Source organism: Protopterus annectens, chromosome 8.part0 (assembly GCF_019279795.1).
Source record: "Protopterus annectens isolate FY-2018-M chromosome 8.part0, PAN1.0, whole genome shotgun sequence".
Classification (NCBI taxonomy): Eukaryota; Metazoa; Chordata; order Ceratodontiformes; family Protopteridae; genus Protopterus; species Protopterus annectens.
In genome coordinates, this window is record NC_056741.1 from 843,153,370 (window position 1) to 843,179,259 (window position 25,890).

General features: G+C 39.1%; 1 protein-coding gene across 3 annotated transcripts in view; it reads left to right on the forward strand.

The window, feature by feature from the left end:
• Positions 1–25,890, forward strand: part of LOC122809098 — a 1,918,481-nt gene that overhangs the window by 1,505,538 nt on the left and 387,053 nt on the right. For 2 of the 3 annotated variants that reach the window (XM_044080326.1, XM_044080325.1), the window contains exon 9: positions 6,775–6,912. The exons of the other annotated variant lie outside the window; for it this stretch is intronic. In XM_044080326.1, the coding sequence (XP_043936261.1) occupies positions 6,775–6,912 (138 nt within the window). The remainder of the gene's footprint in view (positions 1–6,774; positions 6,913–25,890) is intronic. 3 annotated transcript variants of the gene reach the window in all.

The following is a 25,890-nucleotide window of genomic DNA, read 5'->3' on the forward strand; positions in this document are numbered from 1 at the left end:
GCTCCAGAGACTCCTTCTCTGAACAGCCTTATCAGCACTCCTGAGGAGCAACCCGATTGCTTACCTCTTGAAGCAGTCGGGGGTCATTTCTCTCTGCACCAAGCTGCCTGGCAATCCATTACCACTGATCGTTGGGTACAGAGTATCATTACCAGAGGTTACACCATTCCCCTTTCTCATCAGCCAAACCTTCTAAGAAAACTTCCCGAAGTTCCACCCAGTTGAAGGGAAGAAGCAGCTTCAGAGATAATAAAGCTGTCTCAAAAAATAGTCATCCAACCAGTCCCACCAGACCAACACAGATCTGGATTTTACTCAAGATTCGTTTGGGTGCCAAAAAAGACAGGGGACTGGAGACCCATTTTGGATCTCACCAGCTTAAACAAGTCTGTCACCCAAACCAAATTCCAGATGGTCACGGTTCAGTCCATTCTCCCTTTTTTAAGGGAAGGCGATTGGATGTGCTCGATAGATCTCCAGGATGCGTATTACCACATCAAAATGGACAAATGCTCCCGGAGTCTGCTTCTCTTCCGGCTAGGGGCCAGTCATTATCAATTTTGTGCCCTGCCATTTGGTCTCTGTACAGCCCCAGAGTGTTCAAGAAGTGTATGGCAGTGGTCACAGCTCACTTGAGACTACAAGGAGTCCGGGTGTTTCCATATCTGGACGACTGGCTCCTCACCACCCCCACCAAGCACCTTCTGGTAACAGCAGTGCATTGTACTCTCTCTCTCTCTGGCAAAATTATTGGGAATAACGATACATTGGGAGAAGTCCAACCTTATTCCTACACAACAAATAGAGTTCATTGGAGCAGTGTTCAACACTCGGTCCTGTCTAGTGTCACTCCCAATTCACAGACTCCAATGTTTGAGGCTTCAGCTCTGAGTGATACTCTCCCAAACAAAAATCTCAGCAAGAGAAGTTCTCCAAGCCCTAGGTTCTATGGCAGCTTCAATCCCGATAGTGCCTCTTGCGAAGCTACATATGTGGATCCTGCAATGACTCCTTCTTTGTCAGTGGTTCCCAAACTATCACCCCATCCCTTACCAGATCTGAATAACCATCTCCTGTAAACAGAACCTCCTTTGGTGGATGAGGTCAGCCGTAGAACTTTGGAGTCATCCATTTCAATTCCCTCAGTCCAGAGCCATCGTGACCACGGTTGCTTCCCTGATCGGGTGGGGGGCCATTTCCAGAGGAAGACCGCCCAGGGTACATAATCCACCTTAGAGGCCTACCTGCATATCATTGTTCTGGAACTGAGAGCTGTACTGTTAGCATTGCAGGCCTTTCATTCAGCCCTCCCTTCCGGGACAATTGCGATTCAGTCAGACAATGTCAGTGGTTTGGTATATCTACAAACAAGGAGCAACCAACTCCTACCCCTTATGTCGAGAAGCCATGAGAGTTTGGCAGTGGGCGATAGCTTCCAACTGCTTTCTGATAGCAATGCATATCCTGGGGAGCTCCAACGTGATTGCAGACAAGTTGAGCAGATGCACCCTAATGCCTCACAAGTGGTCCCGCAACCCCGAGTTGGAGACAGAAATCTTCAGCCACTGGGGCCAGCCTTGCTGCGACCTCTTCGGCTCCCCATCAAACAACAAGTGCAGCAGAGGGGGAGTCACTGAGGGATGCGATGCTCTAATCCACGATTGGCCCGCGGGACTTCTTTACACTTATCCTCCCATTCCCGTGATTCCGCAATTTCTAAAGAAAGCTCTTCGGATGAGATGCAAGGTGATCCTCATAGCTCCGTTCTGGCCTCGACAAGTTTGGTTCCCCTTTCTTCGGCCTCATCTAATATACCCGCCAGTGATTCTGGACCCTATACCAGATCTGATTACTCACCCCCAAGGGCTGAGTCACCCAAATCTATCCAGTCTCAAGCTGACTGCTTGGGTTCTCCACTTCCATCAGTTGCCAGGCAAGCTAATCTCTCCTCGCCTCTTCGAGACATCATTCTGGCCTCTCATAAACCATCCACCAGAAAACTATATCAGGACAAATGGAAAAGGTTCTCCATCTGGTCCAAGGATAACATGCTGAACCCTTATTCAGCTCCAGTAACTGCAGTACTCCAATACCTGGCTAAGTTTTTTGAGAATGGAGCCCCTGCCTCTACTGTACGAGTACACCTAGCGGCAATTTCTAATTTCCATAGTGGTATAGATGGCATTCCTCTTATCTCTTTATGCCTTCACAAGGCCTTCCTCAAGGGAACCTCTCACATCAGGCCTCCTGTCAGACAGCCTGTGGAACCATGGAACTTTATTTCTTCAGTCTTTGACTCAAAAACCTTTTGAACCTGATGAGAAGTGTGATTTAAAGTTTTTGTCTTGGAAATCTCTGTTTTTAGTAGCAATCACATCTGCCAGGAGAGTCTCGGAGCTACAAGCTTTGTGTATCAACAGGCCCTATCTGGTCTTTCATAAAGACAGAATATCACTTTGGACGAATCCGTCCATCCTTCACAAAGTTGTTTCTGAATTTTGCATAAACCAGACACAGATTTACCTGTGTTCTTTCCCAACTTTGCCAGTAGAGGAGAGTACTGCCTTCACTCCCTAGACGTTCATAGATAATTGAGATTTTATCTAGATAGGACCAAATCCATCCGTAAATCCGAACAGCTTTTCATCTCCTTTTCTGGGCCCAAAATAGGAGAGGCTATTTCCAAGGTTACAGTATCAAAATGGCTAAGGGACTGTATACTCTTCATCTATTCCCTCAGTAATGAACCTATGCCAAAAGTAAAAGCTCACTCCACTAGCTCTATGGCAACATCTGTAGCTTTCCATTCCAGGACTTCCATGGATGACATCTGCACAGCAACTACTTGGGCTAAGCCTCATACCTTTATCAATCATTACAAATTGGACTTGGTCTCCAGAGGGAGAGCTGCCTTTGGCTCAGTGGTTCTCAGGAATGTTCTTCATAAGGGCTGCCCATGGACCTCAAGGTAGCTTGGGATTCTGTCCCATCAGTGATGAATGGAAAGAAGATTAACAACATCAGATAAAGAAGTTATGTCATACCATAACGTTCCATGTATGTTGTTCATCTTCTTATATTCATCACTTCCCATCCTCCTTCCCCCTCCAAAGGCTCCTGGGGGATGCTTTGGGTCTAGGTGGTGTCCTAGGGTTTTTGCACAGAAGTGGCCTCTGCTTTACTTCTTTATCTGTAGCAAACTCAATCTGAGGTAGGGTTGCCACCTTTTCAAATGGCCAAAAGGACATTTTCGGTACAAACATCAGATTTTACAGGCCGACACATACCCACGGTCAGTACAAAGGATAGCATAAAAGCTTATTCTTCTAGCATTTTAGTTGCTTATTCTGTTTCTTATAACATTTAGGTATTTTAGATACAGAATAACTGTTTTATGCAACTATTACATAAAATATAGGAAATAATTTTGTCCTATAATCTCAGGACATTTGCCATTTTTTAAATTTTTTTGTCAGGACACAACTGACCAAAGATGGACTGTCCCTCGCAAAGTGGGACAGGTGGTAACCCTAACCTGAGGTAACAGGGAGAAGGGCATTCTGGGTAGGGACATAGCTCGAGAGTTTTTTTGGCTGGCGCAAGCGTGGTAAAGAGGCCAACTCGGTTCCGAGGGCTCAGAACCAAAACCATCAGTGATGAATGAAAGAAGATGAACAACACAGATGGGACATCATTGTAAGACATAACTTCTTTTTTTGAAACCTCCTTATAAAGATCTAACTCCTCCATTGGACTTTAATGTAGTACTATAGGCTTTGATTCATTCCACCTTTGAACTAGTTGCAAAATGTGATTTAAAGTTTCTGACCTGGAAGACTATTTTTTCTGGTGGCCATCACCCCTGCTAGAAGGATTTCAGAACTTCAAGCATTATCTTCTAAATCTCCTTACTTGATTGTACACAGGGATAGAGTAACAGTACAAACCAATCCTTCTTTCCTTCCTAAGGTGGTCTCAGAATCTAACTTCAATCAGTCCATTAATCTGCCAGTTTTCTTTCCTAAATTTGGATACAGAGGTGAATATATTCTGTACTTACTGGATGTTCACAGACAATTATGTTTTTACTTACATAGTACAAAAGAAATTAGAAAGACGGATCAATTATTTGTCTCCTTTGCAGATTCTAAATTGGGTAAATCAGTTGCAAAGATAACTTTAGCCAGATGGCTGACGAATTGTGTATCATTTGTATACAACAAGTTAGGTCTGTCTTTACCAAAACCTTTAAGAGCCCATTCAACTTAGTCCATAGTTACTTCGTCATTGTTTCTGTCTAGAGCTACAATGGATGACAAATGTGCAGCTGCAACTTGGGCCAGTCCTCATAAGTTTATTACTCATTACAAACTGTATCTGGTCTCAAGGAGAGGAGCAGCCTTTGGCTCAGCTGTGCTCAAGAATGTCCTTCCTTAGAGTCCCCCTGGGATTTTAGGTAGCTGGGGAGTCTGTCCGAACTGTTGAGGAATGAATGAAATTTGACATCAGATAAAGAAGTTTTCTACTCACCATAATATTCCATCTATGTTGTCCATTTTCATTCTTCCTAAACTCCCCTCCCACCAACCCCCAACCTTTTTCATAACTGATTTCTGGAAAAACGAGAACTTATAAAGACACCACTGTTCTTTATGTTGAGCTCCATATTTGGCTTATTTTGTCAGGAATATTTTATTAATATTTCTTACTTTATATCAACTAACAAACAATATCTGAGGTACATTAGGGGATGGTGCGTTATGGGTAAAGGTGGAGCTTGAGAGTTTTTTGGTGGCCACGAGCTAAAATAATAGTCCAAGCCCAACTGTTGAGGAAGAATGAAAATGGTCAATACAGATGGAAACATTATGGTGAGTACATAACTTCTTTTTGCTTCTCCTTGGGTTTCTGATTCAGATTCTGAGGACAGTATGGCTTATGTTAGGCCCTTGGAAGGATTCTGTTGTTCTGAAACTCTTTCCAGAATATATCCATTGTTTCAGTAGGAACACATTGACATTCCACTGAATGTGAAGAAATATCGTGATGTGCTGCACCTGGAATTTCCAGAGCCTACACCAGTTTCCTGAACCTACACCACTTCCCTCCTGTTCTTTCAGCATTGTTACAGCCTGTAATGTGCCTGACAGAGAGCCTGTTGCCCCAAGAGAATGGATAGATGGTATAAAGTTCCTCAGTTTTATTAGTTTTTATACTCTAACCCCGGATTAGAGCCAGTAGTGATTTTTTTGGCAAGGCCAACTGGTGCTAAACATTTGGTTAATGTGAATCCCTCCCCTTTTAACAATGATGGGAAAGCATTTAATAGATTTGGAAAATATATATTCTTCTGAACACTTATTTTCTGTTATCAGGCTCATGTGTTAAAGTGTATGCTTTCCTCTTTTCAGAATGTGAAGAACGTTATGACATATTTTTCCCTCATGGGGGGGCATTGTATAATCTAATTGCTTTTGTGTCTCAAGTGGCTACCCACTCTTTGAAATCTGCTCATGATTCAGCTTATGCCACTTCCTTGGCTGCTGCCATTGGAATCCTTTAAGGGAGGTTTGCTAGGTTTACATTCTCATAACCTTTCTGAGGATGTTAAAGCTGAAATTTTGAATTCTCCTATCGATAGAGAGGTAGTGTTTGAACCATCTGCTGCAGAGGTATTCAAGAAGTGTGATGTAATAGCCACTTAGTTTTCAGGGGATTTCTCAGATTTTTAGCTTTCTTTTTCATAGTTTATTGAGGGGGTAAATTGAACCCCTACAACATTTAACAAGAAGTAAAATAAGCAGACACAGCAAGCTGATGGCAAGCAGACTTTTACAAATCAATGGCAGGGGGTGTCAAGAAGAAAGGAGAGTAGCCCCGAGAAGATAGGGCTTTCTAACAAGTTTGAAAGACCATCTTTAAACCCCCCCCCCAACTTCCCACCCTAACAGACCTTTAATCCTTCGCAAAAATCTAACCTTCCAGTTCTCTCTTTGGTAACATGTGGTTTCAGATAAACAAGTTCTCAAAGTGATTCATCACGGTTTCAGATGGCAGTGGGAATTCCTCCCTTCGTGGGAGGATGGTGCTGCAGAGAATCCTTTCTTGGCTTTCTAACATGCTGAGTTAGTACTCAGTCAGTACTGCTTGTTGCAATAGTGCTGTGTGGGTTTTTTTATATACAATGTATTGTCTTGTAAGGTACTCACCCCATCAGTAAATGTTTGAGAGAGAGAGAGAGAGAAAGAGAAATAGACTGTTGCAGCCAAATAGATGCTGCCTTATCCTTTTTGGACTTTGATTTAAATCAGGTTACTTTTGTTAATGGCATATTTACAACAAATGTGTATTGCTGTTCTTTCAGTATTAGTTGTCAGTTTAGATTATTAGGTATGTGTTTGTCCTTAGCAGCATTGAAAGCAGAGTTAGGGACTTTTGACTGCTTGAAAAAAAATAGCTGGATGATGGCTGAAGTCAGTAGTAGCTTTTATCTGTTGTAATACTGATGTAAGTGTCTTTTCCTCAAAGAGCTACCCTTATGGTGAGTACGCCACACAATTTTGCTTTTTTTGTATTCATATCCTGAAGTCTTACGGGTGAATTAGAGTCCTTTTCATGATAATTGGAATGTCTTTCCTGCTGAAAATCAAATATGCAGATCATATACTGGGTACTGTTTGGGTACTACCTGTTTCTACGGTGGCAGGCACAAGCACGGAGAACAAATATATTCTGCGATACCTTTGAATTTGGCACCTTATTCCTCACTTGCAGGGTCATCATTTACATTATGAATATACCAGCCTGCGCAAAGCTCGATATTGTTTTATTCGACATGAGATCCAAAATATGATTGCGGAACTTGTCACCTTCCAGGAAGAGGTCAAGGAGCTGCGTCACCTTACCCAAAAGGTAAGATGGAAGGAGTATGAAAGGAGGCTATTGAGGAACTGTATGCCATTACTGGGCTCTGTCATTTTAACCCGTCCAGTTTAAAAGAGACCTCTAAACATTATTAACATGGTATCTATACAATATGACTTTGCAGCACCCTCCAACAAATTTTGAATTAAGCTCCATCATATCCTTTTTCGTGTAACCTCTATTTGCCTTTTAAAGGTTCTGTTTTGCACTGTGCTATTTTGACTTTTTTCACTCTTCAGTAATAGGTTAATCGCATGCCTCTAGAGCTTTTTTAAGCTACTTGTCTAGACATGATTCCACCTAGGTAATAATCCTAAGTAGTGTGTGTACCACAGAGGAATTATTGTATATTATTCAGATTGTTACTGGCTGCTTTCTCTTGAGTTAGGTAGAACTCTTTCCCTGCTGATTTTAGTCACTCATTCAGTCAAAAAGAAATTCAAAATATTTTAGTATCTAATGACTGCAGTGCCTGTTACACTAGTGCTTCTCCTTGGCAGTTGAGTGTTGTAGGGTATTTGGTCTCCATAGCAGTTTTTGGGTGCAAACTAAAAACTTTACTTTGGCACACATTTCAGATACTGGAAGTGGAATGGTTTGTCCTGCTTGGGAAGTACTGAATGCCTAAATTCACATCATCTAAAAAGATGAGAGGTATGGTTTATAAGTATGTCTCATCTGTGCTAATATCCGCGGACATCTTGCAGGACTTTAAAAAGGAGATGGACTGTAGTTTTACACATATATGCTTGCTAATAAATTTAGATTTGACGGAACATTGTAAGAATTTGGTAAAATGGTTTCTCTGTTGTGCAGAAGTGTGAAATTGTGTCTTGCCCTGACAACGAACTGGAAAATGATTCCTTACAAAAAAGGGAAAAATGGAATGGAAGTTTGCCCTGACACTACATTCTGAAGATAGAATTCTCTGTCTTAAATTAGATTTGAAATATAATGCATGTCAACTCCAGCGCTATAAGAAGGATATAGAGAAAAAATATCTGCGACCCTAGACCAAGGAACAAGTTTGGATGCACAACAGTTTGCCACTACTTTATAATATTTCTAGCTTTGACATCTTCAGGTTTTGAGGTTGTCTGTTGTAGAACTGGTAAAACAAAATGTGTATTACTTGATCTTCTCTTAACTAAAAAGTCATTCTTAAATCCAGGACTGTCTAAAGCTCTGAGACACTGCTGTTCTTTTGTCCAAGAGCTCATAAAAGTTTTTGCAATGAGTCATCAAAACAAAGCTGTGAGAGTGGAGTGATTTGTTACAGTCACAAAATTAAATTGTTAATTTGTTGTTTGATTGTTGCAGTGTAAAGTTTTTTTCATGTATTCCCATATTATTCTCAGTGAAAGAAATTATAGCTTCTCAAAGTAGGCATTATAAATTTTATGTGCATGTCAGAGAAGTAACACCATCACAGCTAGCCTTGATTCTTATAAAGATTTTGGGACATTTAGTTTAATCCATTAAGTGGCAACTGTCTCACCAGACTTTCCCTTGTAATGGGACATTGTATTCTGCTGCATGGCAGACCTGGTCGCTTATTTATACACCTTGAATTCCGTCATAGGTTTAAAGTGTTTTTATCCAAGAATGTCTGCTACATCTGAGATTGACATTGAGATGTCACATGACAAAAGTAAAGCGAGCAGCAGAGCAGATCTTAGCTAACTGTAGTTGTTCTTCCAAGTTATGCCTTAAGAGTTTGCTCTAGGTGGCAATACTTAAGAGCCTAATGAAAAAAGCACTGCATCTATATTGTTGTCAGGACAGAGCTCAGTGTTCACAAATGAGGCTAGGTCCATAATGATAATTTCAACCTTGGGGAAGTTGTCATTTATGTAATAGGGACAGGGGTTCTGGTTTGTTTGTTGAAGAGTGCAATAGGAACAGAAGAACATTACTAGGTAAGTGATTACAGGGACCATAAGAGGCCTAACCATAAAATAGTGGCCCATTCCCAAATGGGAGTTGAACAGGGGCCATGTAGGTGATAAATGGGAATTGTAACCAATAGACCTTATGGGCATACCCACAGTATTACATTTCTTTGCATTGAGCTTAAGCCTGTGTTCCTTATGTCCTGAGTTTATGTGGGTTAGTTCTTCTTGGAAGGTGTGTGTTGTCTGTTGAGTTAATGACTGCTTCTAGATTGTAGTCATCAGCAAACATAATCAGCCACAGGCCATCAACATCTGCTTGTACATCAGTGCAGTATATGCCAAAGAGGACTGTGCCTAATATGGAAGTCTGTGGGCCACCATTACTGGCAAGCCTTTTATAGGATAGTGTTCCACCAACTTTGACTGTGTGGAATTTATCAGTGAGCTAGTTTGCAATATAGGAGATAATATGGAGGTTTAGGGGGTATCATTATAACTGTGTTAGAATGTGTGGAATAGCATCAAAGGCCTTGTCCCAACTCTCAGTAAACAATGTACACTGATTTACCTTCATCCACTGCTTCTATAACTTTTTCAAAGAAATCTACGGAGTTTACTTGATAAGATGTACCATTCACAAAACCAAACTGGTTTGGGTTTAAGACTCATAGACTCCCAGTCTTGTTACTTATGTCATCCATAATGATACTGTCTACTGCTTTACAAATAATACTATTAAGGCTGATAGGTCTGTAATTCCCAGGGCCAGTGGTGGGGCTTCTCTTATGGAAGGGTGATACAATAGCTGCTTTCCAGGTCTAAGGCACATTAACTGGTGAATAGAAGGAGAGAGTAAGACTGAACAGGTTTGCTAATAAAAAGGCAGCCTGATATGTCATCTGGACCCATGAAGTAAATATTTGTTTTGGAGAATATATTTAGGACTTATTCTGAGGTGATTGTGTGTGTGTGTGTGTGTGTGTGTGTGTGTGTGTGTGTGTGTGTGTGTGTGTGTATGTGTGCGTGCTTGCTTGTGTGTGTGGGGGGGTGGTAAGGACTGTATGGAGGGGTGAACAGGACAGGGTACACTGGTGAGAAGCTTACACTACATATATATATTGACAGTGTCCTCCAAGTCAGAGTAAGTGAAACTGTTACAGATCATTTCAGTTGAAAGCTCAACATTGCTCCTTAAATTTCTAACGTATTAAAAAAGGACTTTATGGTTATCTGTGGAAGAGCTGATAAGGTTTAATTCATACTTGACTTTGATCTTTCACCAGAGGTCTTTGTTTAACTTTTTGAAAGTCATTTCTAGAGTGAGGAGGTTTCAGTTTATTCTTTAGGCCAGTAGTTATTTCCTTTAATTGTAGAATGTGATGTTCTCCCTTTCATTCTTCCTCAACATATGAGTTAAGGAGCCAATCCTCAGATCTGACTCTGCCACTTTCTACAAAGTTCAGATCCAACTCTTGAGCTCCTCCCTCTACCCATAATGCCCTAGCCCAACCCCAGTACCTCAGATCTCGTTTGTCACCATCTTACACCTCTATTGCAGCAGCTTTAAGCATTTAGTTAGTTATAAGTGTACCAGTTTATTTATATCTCCTGTTTATATTTTGATATGTATTTAGATTTTACCTCCCTCTAATTTCTGGGTTCTCTTCATCAGGTTTCTTACTTTTAACAAAGTAAGTTGTTGCAAGTACCATTGTTGGTATTCTTTCTATCATATCTCTTTATTTCCTACCCTTTTTAGTGGGGTATTCCTTAATACCAATGCGGATATTTTTTTTTCTATCTGTTAGAGTTAAAAAAATCCTTTTTGTTATCATTTACTGCCTTATGGCTATAGTGACATGGCTGAAAAACCTACAAGTTTCAAAAAATACACTTCCTGTCGGCACAGAATCCCAAACATGGATGCCCACAGGGAGTGTGTTTATTGTTTAGGAGCAGCACACTTGGGTACAAATTAAGGGTGGCCATGGTGGTGCAGTGGTTAGCATTGCCGCCTCACAGCAAGAGGTTCTCCGGTTTGATTCTCAGCTGGGGTGCCTTCTGTGGGGAGTCTGCATGTCCTCCCTGTGGTCGCGTGGGTTTCCTCCGGGTGCTCCGATTTCCTCCCACATCCCAAAGACATGCTGTAGGTGGATTGGACACTCTAAATTGGCCCTAGGTGTGAGTGTGTGCATGTGTGTGCCTTCCGTGGAAGGTTGGGCGCCGGGCTGGCAACTCAACACCGTAAAACTCCACTGCCAGTCGTTCTGCGGACTATTGTTCTGCTGTGGCGACCCCTAACCTGGATAAGCCGAAAGGAGATGATGACACTTGGGTGCAAATTGTACCATTTGCACAGATTTTAACTTTAGGGTTATTGCTGATAGATGTAGTAAGCTAGTCCTCAGGGGGTTGCTACCACCTTCATCTTCCTCTTCCTCGGGACCTCAAACCCCCAGTAAATCTTCAAAGGCTCCTTCAGAGCACAGGAAAAGATTACCCCGAAAGTCTCTGAAGACTTCATCGTCCTCAGAGCTGCCACAAAAGATATGAAGGTCTTCAGACCTGATTTCATCGGAACCAAAGGAAAAAAATCTTTAGATCCGATAGTAATATCTAGTACTTCTCAGGTGCAGCCTGCAGATCAGAAATCTTTGGATCTGATATCAGGTGTTTTTCAGACACCAAGAACAGTTCACCTGAGTTCATCATAGATCCGATATCGCCTTGGCTGCATTCCCCTCTTATGCAAATGCATAGTAAGCACTCCAGACCTCACTTGACCACCTCACCCATCAGGTCCTCTGGAGTCTGTCTGAAGGACAAGTGGATAGAATTTTGAGGACATTTCTCAAAGCTTAGATTCAGATGGAGGTTATTTCTTCTCCATCTCCCATTGGATCCATGAGCCTTCCTTCCTCCTCACAAGCTATTGTATTTCCTTCTCTGATTTGTCCGTCAGTTTCAAAGCCCCAGGATCTGACATCCCGAGAGTATTGGTGTCAGAGCTGAAAAGAGTCACATGTTCGACTCCAACTGTATCCCTGACCAGTTCAGCTCCTGCTTCCTTGGATCAGGATGTATCTTGTAGCCAAAACATCATCATTGGATCTCTAGGGCTAAGATTGACTCCGATGTTGTAGCCTTTCTTGCTTCTTGCAGCTTCAGCATTATATTCTTCAGGTCCAGCTCCCTCCTTGAGGCACGGATCTGGTCAGAGTTGTGGCCTGCCTCCCTCAGAGATCTAAGCTCCATTGTGACCTGCCATGACTTCTGTGGGTCCATTGGTCTTTGAGGTTGTGTAGAGGCCTGGTCTGTCTTTTTCAGATCCTACACCCTATCCTCCTTTGGTTCTGAGCTCTGATCCCATCAAATCTACTCCACAGGAACAGCAAGTACCAAGTAGTGTCCAGATGGTTCCAATAGAGGAACTACCCCTGTCTTCAGACACCTCTCCAGAGCATCCCATTGAAGAGGTTCACCAAAATAGAGTATGCAAAAAGATGGACTTAAATTCCCCCAAGGAATCCTTCACCGAAGATACTGACTTTGACGAAGGGGAAGGGTGTCCCAGATCACCACTTGACATCTCCTTTGGAGATATTTTGGAAATCTGTAAGCAAAACAGTGGTTGGTCCTTAGAGAACCCATCCCCTCAGGAGTTACTGTTCTTGGAAGCTTTGGATTCTGGCCCATCTATGTCTTGGGTGACTCCCGCAGCCGATGAGCTTATTATGCTGGGTATGGAAAGAACCAGACACTGTTGAGCCTATCCCTTGTCGCCCAGGCACAGTATTAGTCCCTCCAAAAGATAGACCACATTGGAGCAAAGGTGTGCCTCATGATGCTATGGTTGTTGCGGCAGCCTCCAAGAAGGAGCTTGGGGAGCAGAGCTCCTCTGTCCACCCCCCCTACAGAGGGTTTAGGGAATTGGGCAGGTTTGGAAAGTCCAGATTTGCATCAGTGACCTTTGCCTTGTGGTCACTGAACTATTTGGTGCACTTTACTAGACCATAGACGGATTTGACTAAGGAACTCTCAGAGTCTGTCTTAGAGTCCGTATCTCCAGAGGATTATAAGACATTATCCTCACAGCTGGCCACTTTTATTTATATTAAATGTGTCTATGAGACTAATTTCATATGCTGTGGAAGTTACCTCACATGCCACTGGTTTGGGCATTGTCATACGGAGACATGCCTTGATGCAGCTATATGACTTTGCAGAACCCTTCAAGTTTTCCTTCATCAGTGCTCCATTTGATGGAACTTCATTTTCTGGCCCCTCTATGAAAGAAACGCTTTCCTGCAGTAAACAGGAAGGAAAGACACTGTCTGCTGTAGGGATTTGCATTTCTTGCCCTCAGTTATCATTTACAAGGAATCAAAGAGGAGGCAGGAAAATATTGTTCCATAAATCCAAGGGATCTTTCCAGGATTCATGTGGAGATAATTCCCTCAGATGCAGAGGAGGGAATTCGGATGGAAGACACCAGTGTCATGGCAGGGGAGTTCTGCAAAATCCAGGCTTCTGAGATGACTTTCTGGATAGACCCTTTCAGTGCTCCTGAAGTGCTGCCTGACAGCCCTTCGCTGGAGGTAGTCTGAGGACATTTGTCTTTCATCGTGATTCCTGGGCTACTATAACAAAAGATTCTTGGGTGCTAAAAATAATACCCAGAGATTACTTTATACCATTTTCCAAACACCGCCCCCAAAAGAAACAAGCTTTCTGATATTCCACCCAGTCAGAGAAAAGCTGCATCCCAAGAAATTCAGAAGCTGTTAGACAAAGGAGTCATCCAAGAGGTCCCAGCAGACAAGAGAAGATTCAGAACTTACTTGAGGTTCTTTTTAGTGCCAAAAAGACAAGGGACATGAAACCGATTTTGGATCTAAGCAATCTGAACCAATATATGAAGAAGTCAAAGTTCTGAATGGTCATAGTTCAGTCCATCCCACCTCTTTTACACAAAGATGATTGGATGTCAATCTTCAGGATGCGTACTACCTCATAAAAATAGACAGAAGATCCAGAAGATACTTGCTCTTTCAGAGAGGAGCTAGTCAGTATCAGTTCAGATCCCTGCACTTTGGACTCAGTACAGCCCCCAGAGTGTTTACCAAATGCATGACTGTGGTAGCAGCTCACTTGAGACTGCAAAAATTCAAAGTGTTTCCGTATTTAGATGACTGGCTTCTCACCACTCTAACCAAGCATCTCCTAGAATAGACCAGGAAATATTTGCTCCAAATTTGCCAGTCTTAAGGCATTACAGTCAGTATGCCCAAATCAAAGCTACTGCCGGTTCAGACCCTGGAGTTTATTGGCACTCATCTGTGACCACAGTCAAGTCCCAGGTTCAGCAAGTCATTTCTCATCCTGTTCCTCACAGTAAGCTAGCTCTGGGGTCCATGGCAACATCTATAGTATTATTCCCTTTAGCACATTACTATATGCGTGTTTTGCAGTGGACTGTAGCAGTTCAGTGGTCTGTTCTTCGACATCCTTTTTCTTATCCAGTCAGACTCGTTCAGTTATGCACAGATCGTCTTTATTTTTTTTTTTGTTCAGATAATTTTATTGTTTTCCAATAAATAATATTGATTTTACAAATACATTGAAAAAGGTTTATAATAAACTATTTACAATATATACAATTGGCCTAGAATAAGAAACAATATAGAAGAATTTAGTTACACCAGATTTGAATATAATTTTGTATCTAATATATAAACAAAAAGATTTATATCAGGTTAAAGTCTCAATGAGAGAAAGTACTTTTGTCCAAGGGTTGTTAGTCCAGTTCTTAGGAGATATTCTTAGTTCTTTAGTTTTTGTTTCCAGTTGCACAGTTTCTTTCAATAGGGTTAAAGAGTCTTCTATAGTTGGAGTAGAAGAGGATTTCCACTTCCTTTTGATGCATTTCCTGGCTTCTTCTAGCATAGTCCAAAGAAGATAAAGATCTTTTTTTTTTCATTAAATTGTTTTCATTAACATTCAGCAAAATTAATGACTTTGACAAATTGAATGAGTCTGTATAAATAGCTTGGAAAAATGTATTAATCTCTTCCCAGAATTTCTTAATGTAAATACAATCAAAAAAATATGTGACCAATCAGCTTTACAAATCATTGAACATCTCCAACATGTTACATCTTTGGAAGAGTTAAATTTTGCTATTATATTTGGAGAGTAAAAAGCTCTATGTAAAAATTTCCAAGCAAATATTTTCCCTGTTTGTAAGTTAGAGGTCAGTTTAATAGAGTACAAGAGGTTAGTTTTATTTTTGACAGATACATTTAAAGAAAGTTCTCTATTAATAAAATTCCAATAATTTTGATTGGGGTTAGCTTTATAATTTATTATGATTTTGTATATGTTTGATGTTGTATTTGTCCAGTGAAAACCATTATATAAAACTTCATTCATAAAAAAATATGAATTTAGGAATAGATTTAAAGGAAGAAGTATCAATTATTCTACATAACTCTTGGGTATAAGATTGCAAGCTGTTGAGAACTAGCCAATCAGGACTTGATAAATCAAAGGAACTTTTTAACTGTTGTATATCTAAAACCTTCAGATTTTTTATACATTGATATCAACATGTAAAGTTTTTAGTTTCCCAAGCATTCAGTACATTTATATGAATTTTATTTAAAAAGTTTTTAGTAGATCTGAAAGGAAATAATAATTCTAGCCATAGTTTTATATCAATGTTATTATTAATAAAATTTCTACAAGTATTTTATATATATGGTTTATATATTTTAGATTAGTAGGTTTAGAAGAGATATATTGTATGTTTACACTAAGGATGTGCCAACGTTTATTATTTTGATCATTTAATTGCAGATTTTTAGTTAATTTATTTTCATTTAGAAAGATAATGTGTAAAGATTTCCATGCTGAAGAAAATTTGGGGTCTATCCAATTTATGAATATTTTAAAAATAGATGCTTTAATATGAGTCTTTGTCTGGAAAATCGATACTGCCTAATTCCCAAGGTCTTATGTGATTTGAAAAAGCAACTCTATTTCTTTTTGGGAACCACAAAAAAATTTATAAGAATTTTCTTTATTTCTTTTAAAAGATTTCTATTGGGGAGCATAAGAATAGCTTGATTAAATCATTTATTTTTGGAAGGAGAACCATCTTTATTAGTTGCAATCTATCTTCAAATTTTAAGAATAATTTATTCCATTTTTCATTATGTGATTTTAAGGTTTCCATAATATTGTTGTAATTTATTTTTAATGTTAAATCTATGTTTTTACAAAGAACTATCCCTAAATAATTTATGGAGGAAACCTGTTTCCCAATTAATTGATTTAAATTTAAGTGAATATCGATTTTTTTGTTTTAAACATGAAATTGGACTTTGTTTTGCTAACACGTAAACCTGAGATTTGATGAAATGCATCAATTTGTGAGTGTAACTCTTGTAGAGATTCATCTGAGTTGGTTAGAGTAAGGAGAATTTCGTCAGCATAGAGCATTATTTTAGAATTATATTGACCATATACTTCAGTACCTTTGATCTTAGGGTTATAACGGTTTATTGAAGAAAAGTATTCCATTACTGGTGCAAATAGTGTAGGGGACATAGGACAACCCTGCTTTGTACCCTTGGTAATTTCGATGGCTTCTGAGGTGAATGGGCCTAATTTTAAATATGCATGATTATTTTTATAAATGTTTTTGATTAATGAAATGAATTGTGTGGGAAAGTTAAAGAGTTCTAAAAGTTTAAAAAGATAATCCCACTTTAGAGAATCAAAGGCTTTTTCAATGTCATGGGCGATTATAAGGTCTTTTTGATTGTCTCTATTCATAATGTCTATAATTGTTAATATTCTTTGGATGTTATCATGGGTATGTCTGTTATATATAAAACCAGTTTGATCATCACTAATAACATAAATTAGAGTTTTTTTAATTCTATTAACCAGAATAGACATGAATATTTTGAAATCATTATTGAAAAGTGAAATTGGTCTATATGAACTACATTGTTTGGGGTCTTTATTTTCTTTTTTGATTGGAGTGATGAGTGAAAATCTCCATGATGGTGGAATTGTATTGTGGATATGAATTTCATTTAGTGTTTTATGTAAAGTTGTGATTGCAGAGGTAGGTAATAATTTATATATTTCCATAATAATTCCATCTATTCCAGGGGCTTTATTGTTTTTGCCTTCTTTAATTTTTTTCAGGAAGTTCCTTAAGAGTAATTTGTTTTTGAATATCTATAATTAGTTTTTCTAGAATTGTCTTTATTTTAGAAAAATCCAGATGTTCATCGTGTTACCCTGCTGCAGTCATTACACTTGGGTTATCCTGTCATCAGGCAGTCCCGCAGTCGGCCTGAATTCCAAAGTCTTAGTCTGGCGTTGGTTGCTGTCGCTTCTTCCCTGACGTCAGTGCGCCAGGGGTATATAAGAGGCATCCGACACCATTTTCTTCAGTCTTTCTTGCCACGTGGTGCCTGAAGCAGAAGCAGTTTGCAAGTGCCGGTCGGCCGACACCTGAGATTTTCGAATCGAATTTCAGTCCGAAGTCTTCAAAGCTAAGTACCCCATTGGGGAACCTTTTCTTGCCTCAGTCCGATGTCAGAAAAAGTTAACAATTGCATTTCTTGTGGGAAGCAAATACCTCATAAGGACTTTCATTCTTATTGTATACCTTGCCTAGGCCCAGACCACGACGTCACTGGTTGTCGGTTTAAGACTCCTCTAAAACCAAAAAAGACTGCACATCAGTCTCCAGTTCAAGGCCCCATGCCTAAGAAACAGATGCTTAAAATGGCTGAAGATTTGATTTCTTTGATCAGGGGTTCCCAACCCCCCCCCCCCGACAAAAGGCCTAGACAAGAGGAGGATTATGCCTCCTTTGATCAAGTGTCTATTTCCTCAGACTCCTCTGAGGAACAGGATTACTCCTTTCCCCCTTATGAAGATTCTGATGCTGAAGATTCCATTCCCTCAGCTTCTCCCCCTGAAGGCTATTCCTTTGGGGAAACCTTACATACCATGAGGGAACATTTCCACTGGGAAGGTCAGGACTACTCCGACTCAAAGAAAAGGCTCCGAGAGTTTCTTTTACTTCCCCAGCACAGACCACTTGCTATCCCTCCAGTTTTAGACATTGTGGATGATGTTTACTTAGAATCTAGTCTAAATCCAGATTCCCTGCCTCCTGCTCCAGCCAAACCAGACAGATATTATACAGTGCCTGACTCACACAAATACCTTTACAAAAGCCCTGTTGCTGACCCAGAGACAATCTCTCAGGGTCCCAAAGGGGCTAAGGCTTGGCTAAAAATCCTGTACCCTCTGAAAGGGACTCCAGAGCACTAAATAGGTGGGGGAAGAAGGTTTACACCTCAGCTACTCTAGCTATGAGAGCAGTAAATTGTCAATTTCACATGCTGAAATACCAGCAATTCCTAATGTCTCAATTAAAACAAAATATGAGCACGCACCCTCAACAGTCTGAATTCAAGGAAATGCAGGATCTGTTGCATGCAGCTGAACAGGTGGGCAAACATACTTTACAATGTGGATTTGATTCCTTGGACGCTTCCTGTAGAGCAGCTGTTACTGGGTCTGTTATACGTAGGCATGCTTGGTTAAAGGAACAAACTCTGCCTGATCATGTTAAAGCAAAGCTACTAGATGCACCCTTACAGCAGGATGTCTTATTTGGGGTTAAAGCAGAAGAGGTTTTAAAGAAAATGGAGGATAAGGCAAAATCTATGCAGACGGTCAAAGATTTCTTACAGGTGCAACCCCCACGCTTCAACAGAAATTGGCCAACAAAAAATTGGTCATTTACAGCTTCTGACAGACCACAGAGGGGTAAATACAGACGCCCAAGGGGCAGAGGTCAAGCACAACTCCCTTACAAACCTCGCCAATGGGGCACTGCAACACAGAAGGGAGGAGAGGACAGGCCCCAAACTAACAGAAGACGAACATAATGACTTAAACCTCAAACTGCCAAGCAAAGCTCTCTTGGCAGCTCCCTTGGGAGGAAAATTAGCACTTTTTGCAGACAACTGGTGCATCATCACAAAGGACAAATGGGTCCTAAACATTATCTTGCAAGGATACAGATTCCATTTTCACACCTTGCCAAGGATAAAAGGAATGCCAAACCTGCCACAAAATCAATGGGCAGAGGCACAAAAACAAATTACAGCTCTCATGGACATGAGAGCCATTCAACTGGTACCTATACAGGAGCAAGGCCAAGGATTTAACTCAAGGCTCTTTCTAGTCCCCAGAAAGGACAATGCATGGAGACCCATTCTGGACCTCTCAATTCTAAACACCTACTTGCAAGTACCCAAATTCAAGATGCTAACACTACAGCAGCTTCTTCCCATGTTGAGCAAGAAGGCTTAGCTAGTAACGTTGGACCTCAAGGAGGCATAACTGCATGTCCCTATCAGACAAAATTGCTGAAGATACCTCCGTTTCATTGCAGGTTCAACCCATTATCAATTCTCTGCACTGCCCTTTGGTTTATCTACTGCGCCCAGGGTCTTCACAAAATGCCTGGCACCAGTAATTGCATACTGCAGACAGAGAGGAATTCAAATATACCCATACCTGGATGACTGCCTCATCCAAGCAGAAAACAAGGACATTCTCTTACAACATCTGGCATTTGTAAAACACCTTCTAAGTTGCCTAGGGCACACAGTAAACAAAAAGAAATCAAAACTAGTGCCCTCACAAAACATGACATTCCTGGGTGCCAGCTTGAATACAACGGCCCAGATGGCTTATCTGATGCCAGACAAACAACTACAACTAACTCAATACTTCAAAATAATGGCAACAAAGACTCAACTCCCTGCAAGAAAAATTCTGCAGGCCTTGGGCTTCATGGCATCTTGCATACTACTAATACCATTTGCAAAACTGCATATGAGGAAATTACAATGGTAACTGAAAAGCGTATGGACTCAACACAGCCACAGCTTGGAAACAATGATACCTCTCATTCCCTGCCTTCAACAGGAGTTTCTGTGGTGGTCACAGGCATGTCACCTCAACAAGGGTCAGCCTTTCACCTTACCCCCAGCCAGGCAAACTATGACAACAGATGCATCGGACTATGCCTGGAGGGCACACATGGCAGGACAGTGTGTTCAAGGCATATGGACTACAGATCAAAGAAATCTGCACATCAATCAAAAAGAAATGCTAGCTGTACAGAATGCTCTGACAGCCATCAAGAACCTCTTACATCCAGGACAGCATATAATAAGGACAGACAACACCACAGTAATGTGGTACATAAACAAGCAAGGGGGTACATACTCCTACCCTCTATGCAGGCAAGCAATGACCTTGTGGAACAGAACACTGGCTTACCAAGTTCAATTACAAGCACAATTTCTGCCAGGAAAAAAGAACACATTGGCAGATGACCTAAGCAGGAACATCATGGATCCCCACGAGTGGAAACTGGATCCACAAGTATTTGCAATGATAACTCAAAAATGGGGGCACCCAGACATAGACCTGTTTGCCAACCCCCAAAACTATTAGCTATCAAAATTTTGCACAAGGACATTTCACCATCAAGCTTGGAAAATGGACGCACTCTCATTCAGTTGGAAAATGTTGACAGTATATGCCTTCCCTCCATTGCCCCTTCTCACAAAGGTGCTGCTGAAAGTCAGAATGGAGAGACCCCGAATGATACTCATTGCCCCAGACTGGCCACGCCAGCACTGGTACCCACTACTAAGGAACATGGCCCACGGCCCACCATGGATTTTACCACAAATTCCTCATCTGCTCACACAGCAATACAGTCAGATTCTACACAGCCAGCTCAAAACCTCAAATTTGACTGCATGGCAAATCACCTAAGCAACCAGCCAGCTCGTCTTTCACAAGCTGTTATGGATGTCATTCTGGAGGCCAGGAGGCCCAGCACCAGGAAAGCCTACTCAGTCAAATGGAAAGTATTTTGTGCCTGGAACCAAGCTAAAGGCCAAAATCCCCTTGAGCCGGACATACCTCAGATTCTACAATATTTAACTGAGAATTTACACAAAGGACTTTTCTTTTCATCTATTAAAATCCATGCCTCGGCTATTTCAGCTCACTACAACACGGATCCTCCCTTATTTTCACATCCACTTCTAAGGCAGTACCTCAGAGGGGCCAAAAACATAAGACCTCCCAGGAGAGCACCACCGCCAACTTGGGACCTCAACTTTGTTCTGGAAAAACTTACACTGCCACCATTTGAGCCAGCTTTCTCGGCTGATTTAAAGTTTATATCATGGAAAACTGCCCTGCTGCTTGCAATTACTTCAGCCAGAAGAGTCTCAGAGCTACAGGCACTAATGGCAGTAGAGCCTTTCCTCATTTTTCATCAAGACAGAGTTTCTCTACGAACTAACCCCTCCTTTATGCCAAAGGTGGTATCCAGTGTGGCTCTAAATCAAACCATCCATTTACCCACCTTTTTCCCAAATCCACAGAACAAAGGAGAAAGACTCCTGCACTCCTTGGACATTCACAGGCAACTACGTTACTACTTGGATAAAACTAAGGTTTTCAGAAAATCTGACCAGCTTTTTGTATCCTATGCTACAGCATCACAAGGAAAGGCTATCTCAAAACAGACCATTTCCAAATGGATAGGACATTGTATACGTTTCTGCTACACCCATCATGGAAAACCAGTTCCTGCTAGCATAAGGCCCCACTCCACCAGGGCAGCAGCTACATCTACTGTCTTCCTCAGGGGGTGCCAACCAAGGATATTCTGGAAGCTGCAACTTGGAGTTCAGTACACACCTTCACCAAACACTGTAACTTACCGTTTTACTCTAAGACTAGAGCTGGCTTCGCCACTGCAGTTTTGCTGGGCCTTCTAACCTCTTCTAACCCTGTTTGATTCCACCTCCCATCCTTAGCTTTGGGATTCAACCCAAGTGTAATGACTGCAGCAGGGTAACACGATGAACATAGTACAATTTTGTACCTACCATAAATGTAGATGTTCGAGTGTTCACCCTGCTGCAGTCCAGGTTACCCTCCCTCCATCCCCTCTGACCTAACTGAAAGCTTTCCATACCTTAAAATCTGATACAACCTTTGTGGTGTATTTGGTTATAGCTGGAGGTATGTTTTGTTTATGCTAAACTTTTATTATTGGTACTATGTAGTGACCTCCTTTTGGGGGGGTCACCTGACATCTGGGGCAAGAAAAACTGAAGAAAATGGCGTTGGATGCCTGTTATATACCCCTGGCGCACTGACGTCAGGGAAGAAGCGACAGCAACCAACGCTGGACCAAGACTTTGGAATTCAGGCCAACTGCGGGACCGCCTGACGACAGGATAACCCAAGTGTAATGACTGCAGCAGGGTGAACACTCGAACATCTATATTTATGGTAGGTACAAAACTGTACTTTCTAAATTTGGGTTGATATGAAGTGGATCATTTTTTTCTAAAGTGCTCTGCATAATGATATTTAAAGGCATCTAAAATATCACTTATATCTGACATTTTTTTATTGTTTTTCCCTTCATGAGTGATGTTTGTTATGTTGTTATCAGTGTGTTGTCTTTTTATTCTCATAACTAAGTTATGCAGATGTTTTGGTGAGACAGAGAACAAATTTAATTTTAATTTTCTAGAACCATATTAGTCTTGTGAGTTAAAATTTAATTGTATTTTTTGTATAATTCCCCGATCTCTTTTTTTTTTGTAGATGTGTCCAATAAATCAATGGTATTGGTTTCTATGATTTGCTTCTGTATGTTAGATGTCTCAGATTCCCATTCTTTTATTTTGATATTAAACCATGTTATGGTTTTACCATATAAGTATGCCTTTAGAGAGTCCCAACGAATAACTATATATCTTTTGTATAATTAATATCTAAGAAGAATTGAATTACCGATTCTAACCAAGGTTTGAATTGTTTCAATTTGGTAATATAAGCTGGGATTCTTTTTGTATAAGTTAATCTCTTGAAATCTGTCTGAAACTTAAGAATAAGTGAATTATGATCGGATATAGGACAAGGGGTTATACAGAAATTGTTTATTTTGAATTTCAACTTGAGTTATAAAGATTTTATCAATTCTTGTTTGGGTATTAAATCTGTAATCACTAGTTGAGTGTAGTAGAGAATTGTTCTCTTTGAGATTGAATGTGTCATTTAAATTTAAATTCTCAGTCCATTTCTTAAGAGATTTAGAAATGGGAGTTAAGCGAATTGGTCTCTTATTGGTAGTTTCTGAATTATTCAAGATACAGTTAAAGTCACCTCCTATTATCAAAATACCTTTGTATACTCTATTAATAAGGTCTGTATGTTTTTTGATTGTTCCCACACCAATGCCAGGAAACCAATATAAGTTTACTAAGGTCCAGATTCTATTTCCAAATGCTAACATTACCGTTGCTAGAAGTCCTTCTTTGTCTTTGTAAATAATTTGAGGATTAGTAACATTTTTTTCCATAAAATTAATACACCTCTAGTTTTTTTTATTATAAGAAGAATTAGATAATTTTAAGTATTCATTTGTATTCCAAATATGTTTATCATTTGTATTAAAGTGAGTTTCTTGTAGAAGTACTATTTTAGGTATTTTAAAAGATTGTATCTTTTCCTTGGAGTATTTAATCCATTAATGTTTAGAGAAAGTATAGTTAAGTCCATCTTATATGTTTAAAGGTCTAATATAATCATAGAAAGCATGCGTGTATAGCATTTTTGTCAGTCAAATCCTGTGTAACATTCTCATAAGATTTATATCCTAATATCTGATAGATGTAAAAAATATAGATTTAGGAAATATTGAGGCCATAAAGGAGAACAATTATGTGTGATGTGAAACTTAACATGAAAATAAGTAAACAATAACTCTAAAAGTCCCTCAAACAAACATGGAGTTAAAAACACTCCTAATCCGGTAAAACAAAGCTGTTTAACCAGATTAACCATTATATCCAAAGGAAATTAAAGTGTTATGTATGCTGCTGAGCTCCATTTTTAAAATTCTGGAGATTTGTTATTTCCAGTTAGATAAAGAAAATAACTATCAGAGAAATTGATAACATTAAATGGCTCAGAGTGAAAAGCAAAAAAAATATATATATATATATATATATATATATATATATATATATATATATATATATATATATTTTAGTAAATACTGTCATTAGATAGAAAGAAATTTATAACAAATAAAGAATTCCAAGTATAAGAAAAAGTGTGATGAAGAGAACTTTATCAAATGTTATTAGGCTATACTTTGAATATGAACCAATTTCATAAATTGAAGATTGCTAATGAAAATTAATAATATAATTCATATTCCAATTATTCAACAATATTACATTTCATTGTAAAATAATCAATAAATGTGAACTAGTATAATGACAAAGCAATAAATATTTTTTTTTTCATTGTTCCTGTTCCTTTCCTTTCATTTTTCTCTTATGCCTCTTAGCAACATTTGGAATATGAAAGTAAAACAGGAAGTCACTACAGAATAAATTTTGATAAAACTATTATATAAAAAGATTTTGATAAATTAATTATTGTACAATATTAACTCATTGAAGTAACTTCAAATCCTACATCACAGATCCAGTATACAAATAAATATTAATATGTTTCACAGATTATTTTGCTGTGTTCCAAGCTTCTTTAGATACATCTCTGAACTTCAAATTTCCTAGATCTAGAATATTAAATAATAAGCTAAAATTTAAGTAAAAGAGAATAATTGTTATTGTTTGCAAATTTTGTTTTAGTAAATAAGTTCATAATATATGAAGGGTAAGAAGTATAAATGATTATGATGAGTAGTATCAATAGTGGATATTAATCATTCCTTAGAAACATTACAATTTAATCAGTAGTGCATTGCTTGGATCATAATAAATGGATCAATGCTATAACATCAAACATTTCTGACTGTACTTATTTCCTGTAAACATACAGAGAAATATGAACTAATATATTGCATTTAATATTTTATACTTTACCCTATTATCCAACATTTATTACTTTATCATCTCAGTGTATACATAAATATATGAACTACCCCAGAGAGTAAGAATAAATTATAAACAAGTTGGATTAAGACATTTCCTTCTTTACCCTTCTTTTTTCTTTAAACACAGAACAGACAATAAATTAAAGATTTGTTAGTCTTTAATAAATAATTTCCAAATAAAAATGCTAAATAATTGAAGGCTTAGTTTAGTTTGAATTAAATTTATGTATAGATATTTTGTAGTACCTATAAAACTTTCTAAGTTTGTGAGCTCATTTGTTATTATTGTAAAGGTGTTTACAATGGCAGTAAATGGTTTATACTAGATGTGAGAAGATTTATAAAGACTTAATTGTTCACATGTTTGACACTAGTAGGCTATACTTGCCATGTATAATTAAACACAGTATTTGCTTCTACTTTACATCTAAATCAGCACTCTAATAAATGTCATAATTCACTAATTTGAGTGTTTCTCTAAACTACTAAACTATCGTAACTGTGCCAGTTTGTACCAAGCAATAAACAAGTGACACGTTTACATAGAACTAGTTATGATAATCACTGTATACTAATGTGCTAAACTAATTGAGAACAATAGAAATCAGGGAAGTTTAAATATGGATAACGTAACTAAATACAAAAATGAGCAGACCACCATGAGATTCCAAAGAATTTTTTCAAAAAATCAAATAAAAATCACGAAACTTTTAATATAAAAAACAAACTAAAAATGAACATGAAACAGAGCTCAACTGTATATAAGTGCTTTCATCTTTTCAGTCTTCATCAGATCTATACCAAGAGCTCCATTCACTGGTTTAAAACAGATTCACATCCAATCAGCAGCTTAAGTCAAGTTCTTGTGTGAGTTGTCTTCCAGTGGCACACATAGAGACACCCCTCCTCTTTCAGCCAATTAAAAAAACATAGGCAGTAACTAAAATTCCTTGATTCTTTCATTAAGAAATATCATTTGTTAGTGGGTAGTAAACCCTTAAATGAAAATGA